The 4,783-nt window shown below is 51.7% G+C and overlaps 1 protein-coding gene across 1 annotated transcript; it reads right to left on the bottom strand.

The window, feature by feature from the left end:
- Positions 1–3,480: 3,480 nt before the first annotated feature.
- On the bottom strand, positions 3,481–4,334 carry LOC123081693 (F-box protein SNE). Its single transcript, XM_044504241.1, has one exon. It carries the CDS (start codon positions 4,271–4,273, stop codon positions 3,716–3,718), a length of 558 nt encoding a protein of 185 aa, XP_044360176.1. The 5' UTR covers positions 4,274–4,334; the 3' UTR covers positions 3,481–3,715.
- Between the last annotated feature and the right edge of the window lie 449 nt (positions 4,335–4,783).

The raw sequence follows: 4,783 nt of genomic DNA, 5'->3' as shown, positions 1-4,783 counted from the left end.
TGAGGAGAATATGGTGGCCCTAGTGGCTTCTTGGGGAGCATTGTGCCTCCACACCGCTCCAACGGAGACGTACTTCCCCTCAAAGGGAAGGAACTTCGGTAACACATCCTCGTCTCCACCGGCTCCACTCTTGGTTATCTTGTGCCTTTACTTGTGCAAGCTTATTTGTGATATATCTCTTGCTTGCTTGTGTTCCTATCTTTGTTGCATCATATAGGTTGCTCACCTAGTTGCATATCTAGACAACCTACTTTGATGCAAAGTTTAAATTGTTAAAGAAAAGCTAAAAATTGTTAGTTGCCTATTCACCCCCCCTCTAGTCAACCATATCGATCCTTTTAGCAGACGATATCCCTCAACCACGTACTCCGATGTAGCTCTGAGAGCTTGACATGCAATAACTCATGTGCCACACTTCAGGATTTTTTTGGTACACTTCAATAGTGCATGCATAATGTCCCGGTCTGCATCAAGGCAGACTTTGCACCAGGCCAAAGTTGCAATATGTGTGTGTTTGAGAGTGCATTCAACAAGTAGAATTTAGCCCAAAGCACTCGCCACCAGAACACTCTCACCTCTGGCACAACATTAAAATTTCAAATGGTTATCCATAATTGTTTATCTCTCTCTGCAGTTTTTGTCGTCACTTCTTCAAGATCAACATGCTCATTGCGAATCACTAGAGAAAGATACGTCGATTTCACATAATAGACACCCCAATATTTCTGAAGCCCAAGCCCAAAGTTCTTCCCTTCCGCCCGTCTCAACGGTATGTTTAGCATTGCATTGCTTCCGGGGCAATGAAGTTCTTTGTGACCACATCTATATTCCACGACAAATTATCAGTATCAATAAGGTCGATACGAAATTCAACATGGCATTGCCAATATGAAGCGTAGGCTTCAAGGACAAGTAGCTCGAGATCCACCTATCGTCCCAGAATGAGACTGAAGTGTCATCTCCAATTCGATCTATCATCCCGGTTTCCAAAGCTTCTCTTCCAGCAACAATTGCTTTCCACGTCCTTGATGCACATCTCTTGATGCTCTCCACGTCCTTGATGCCTAGGTCCTGAAGCGAGGAATCATCAGTCGCCTCCCTGAACACTCTCATCAGTCATTTAGGTCTTGCCGCACGAGAGAAATGTTCAGAGCCAGTGTCTCATTAAAATCACCAACACAAAGCCACACTGAATACTTAATGGCAAAAAGCGTAAGAACAAATCTCCAACTATGGTGTTTATCTTCCACCCGCAGAGGTCCATAAAAGTCTGTGAATCTCCACTCTTAAGAGTTTTGATCCTTTCTCTTAAACGAAACATCAATATGGGCTAAACTATAATTCCTGAGATAAAAAACTAGTTGCGTTACCAGAATAAACCAATTCCCCCACTAAGACCATCATTGTTCACTGTGAAGCAACCTGCAGAGCCGAGCAAAAACTTCAAGCTCTCAACTCTTTTTGCCAAGTTTTTTTTGTCTCGATGACAAATAGGAGAACTGGCTCTTCCTACTTCACAATGTGGGAAAGCTCTCGAACTACCACCAGGTTGCCAAGCCCTCGGCAGTTCCAACTCAAGCAACTCATTGTCATAGGCAGGGCTGCATCGAGGCCGCTGGAAAATTTTCCGAGCTCATTGGTGTTGTTATCTTCTTCTTTGCCCCCATTCCCCATCATCACCTGATTCTCCTAACACAGACGGCCCTCCACTTTGCCCTAAATGCTTGTTATTGTCTTGGTTTGAGTGAGGTGTGTTCATGAGCAAGGGTGTTTCAACTCTTCTGTACACATGCTGAGCCTCGGGACCGCCCTTTCGATTGTTCAGAAAAGTTTTGTTCTTGACCGAGGACGTAATCTCCGCTCCACCACTAGCCGCCCTGCTTGAATTTCGAGTATCTGACTTGTTGTTCTGAGCATTATGTTGATCTTTTGACAAATTCTCGCTCGAAGCCGACCTCTTACTCACATCTGGTGGCCTAAACCCTTTCCAAAGGGCATATCTCCATTCTTGTCTCTTGTACCTAGGGTTGGACAATGGATATCTAAATGGCCAAGACGTCCACATGAAAAGAAAAGAAATGTGGATTGTTCTCATACTGGATATCATATGGATCCATACACTTTCTCCGTTTTGATTCAATCAAGAATCCATCTCCTCAAAGGTGCTTCTCAACATCTACTATGTCTCACTCCCTTAGGTAGCCTGGTGCATGATCAAACTGAATCGATGAGAACTTTTTATCCATCTGATCCGCAATAGATTTGCTCCACTTATCTCGCACAGTTGAAAAGGGAGATTCACAACCCTAGCCCACATCTGTAGCTTATCAAACCTCAACTATGAAGGTCACATGCATTCATCAAACGATGAGAGAATAACTGCGTTGCGACTCACATGCCATGGCGAACCTTCCCCCACACGATCACGATCCACAGACATATTCTCTCCTTCCGATAAAACAAACCAACCCTTTAGGGTTTCCCCATGCTGGACTATGTGCGCTGGATATGAAACACATTGCGATGGAGTACCTTCCCCGCTAGCATCAACTTCTCCTTCTCCCCATCTTCTTCATCATCAAGAACCAGTGGCGTGGCCTCCTCCTCCGAGATCCACAACTTTTCAAGCTCCTCCGCTAATCTTGCTCTCGCCACCCTCGGCAACAAGGGACTCCTTCTCCTTGCCCCCTTGGGCGGACGTTGACATTCTCAAAACGGCCAATCCACTCTAAAACCCTAATCGCCCGACACATTGGCTCGGGAAAGTCTGGGGAAACGTCGAGGCAGCAGAAGATTGCAGAGCCCTAGTATCATATGATGATACTCAATCCTCTTTTTCTTCATTTAATTGTATGCCGCCTCATCTAAACTGCATAGTTGGCATGTACGATACTTTCGTGCGACAAGTCCTATCCATTTCATGCTTTTTTTAAGAATCACGTGAACTAAAGGAGGCCCTAGCATTCGAGGTAGTCATAGTAGAAAGGATCTCGCATCCGTGTGTGTCTTATACTTTGCCGTTGTTTCATTCGGCCTAATATCCAGCAGTAGGAGCTATCCAAAGAAACATCCAGCAATCAAAGCAGCCAGTGGTCCATTACCGGCGGTCCCCGGAGTAGCAGCAAGACTGCTTTGGGGCTAGCCGTATGCCCGTATCCGGTAGAGTAGAAGCGAACAAACCAAAAGGTGATTAGCACTCGCCGATTCATTCATCCGTTCGTCACCCGGTCGCGAGAGGTGAGGTGAGGTGATTACCACGTAAGTTAAGCTTAAGTAGGAGGAGCAGATGGATGGGTTGGGTCACATGCGCGAGCTGCACGCAAGCATCCAGACGAAGCAACAACACGGGGAGCGGTACAAGGCGAGTGGTGAGAAACAGCAAGTCGCCAAGCGGACGCAAACAAGGCCCAAGCGTACACCGAGGAACCATCGGAAACCGGAGAAAGGTCCCTCACTCTCACTCTCAATCCATTGAGAAAGAAAGAAAGAATCATTCGTTTATTTCCATATTCAATGGCCCTGCGGTACAGCTACAAATGCGTAATCAATTAATTAACCCTTATTGGTCCGTGCTAATATAAGTAATAAATGAAAATGAGCAAATTGGACAAAGACCACTATGTCATTGTCAACCGCGCCGCGCGTCGGGAGGGTACGGCCGGCGTGCGTCGGCCCGGAGCGCGACGCCATTGAGGATGGATCATACGGCCATTGATCAGGACACGTCCACGGGCTTGCACAGGAAGAGCAGCGACGAGGGAGGCTGCTGCCTGCCGGCGCCGGCAGTGGCGCCGCTCCCGCCTCCTAGCCGCTCGTAGCAGTCGATGGAGAAGAGCGACAGCGAGAGGGAGAGCGACAGGCGCGCCCGGGCCTGCGCGTGGGCGAGGGCGCCCGCGCGGCCGAGCCTGTCGAGCGCCGGGCCAAGGCAGAGGCGGTAGAGCCGGCGGTACCCGCCGAGCGCGGCCACGACGGTGCGGGTGGCGTGGCCCGCGGTGGGGCCGGACGCCGGGCCCACGTGGCGGAGGCAGAGCGCCTCCCAGACGGCGTCCCGGCGCGACACGGCGGCCCAGAGGCGGCAGACGGAGGCCGCGGACGCGAGCGAGCGGCCGTCGAGGCGCGCCAGGATCTCGGACAGGATGTCGGCGTTGTCGTTGATGTTGTACGCGCCGCCGCCGCCGCCGCCGGAGGCCAGCAGCTGCACGCGCACCTCCAGCTCCGTCACCACCACAGCGCCCTCCTCCTCCTGCCGCGGCGCCGCGGGAGGTCCTCCCATACGCACGGGCCGGCGGTGCTGGTTCAAGGGGTAGAGGGAAGGGAGGTGGCGAGAGGTGAGAGGGCGGAGGGGCGTATATATAGGGGGTGCGCGCGGGGCGGGGTTTTGACTCTGCTCCCGCTCGTGTCTGTGGGGGCGCAACATAAAAAGGCGATTAAAGCCTTCTAGGAACCAATAATGGCAGTGGCCATGGTGGATGCCGGGTGCCCTAGATCGATCGGCCGGTCACCGTAAAGCAAAGGAATCCATCCGAAGGTGCGGTCTCCGGGCTCCGGCAAGGGCCGAGGTGGCGACCGACCCTGCCGCGAGCCGAGAAGCTAGGGCATCTGGCGCGGCGAGCCAAGGGGGGGATGTGGCCAAGCGGGACGGGCCAAGGGGCCGGCGTGGAGATGCGCGCGACGTCGAGCAACCGTACCTCGCCGCAGCGACTCCTCCGGAGCCCGGCCTTAAACTATTCGCCTCCGTTTTGACGCCACGCGTACGTACGTGTTTTCCCTCCTCCTCCTCCTC

The sequence above is a fragment of the Triticum aestivum genome, chromosome 4A (genome assembly GCF_018294505.1).
Source record: "Triticum aestivum cultivar Chinese Spring chromosome 4A, IWGSC CS RefSeq v2.1, whole genome shotgun sequence".
Lineage (NCBI taxonomy): Eukaryota > Viridiplantae > Streptophyta > Magnoliopsida > Poales > Poaceae > Triticum > Triticum aestivum.
Note: the sequence above shows the minus strand (reverse complement) of the source record. Positions and strands in the feature narration are given on the sequence as shown.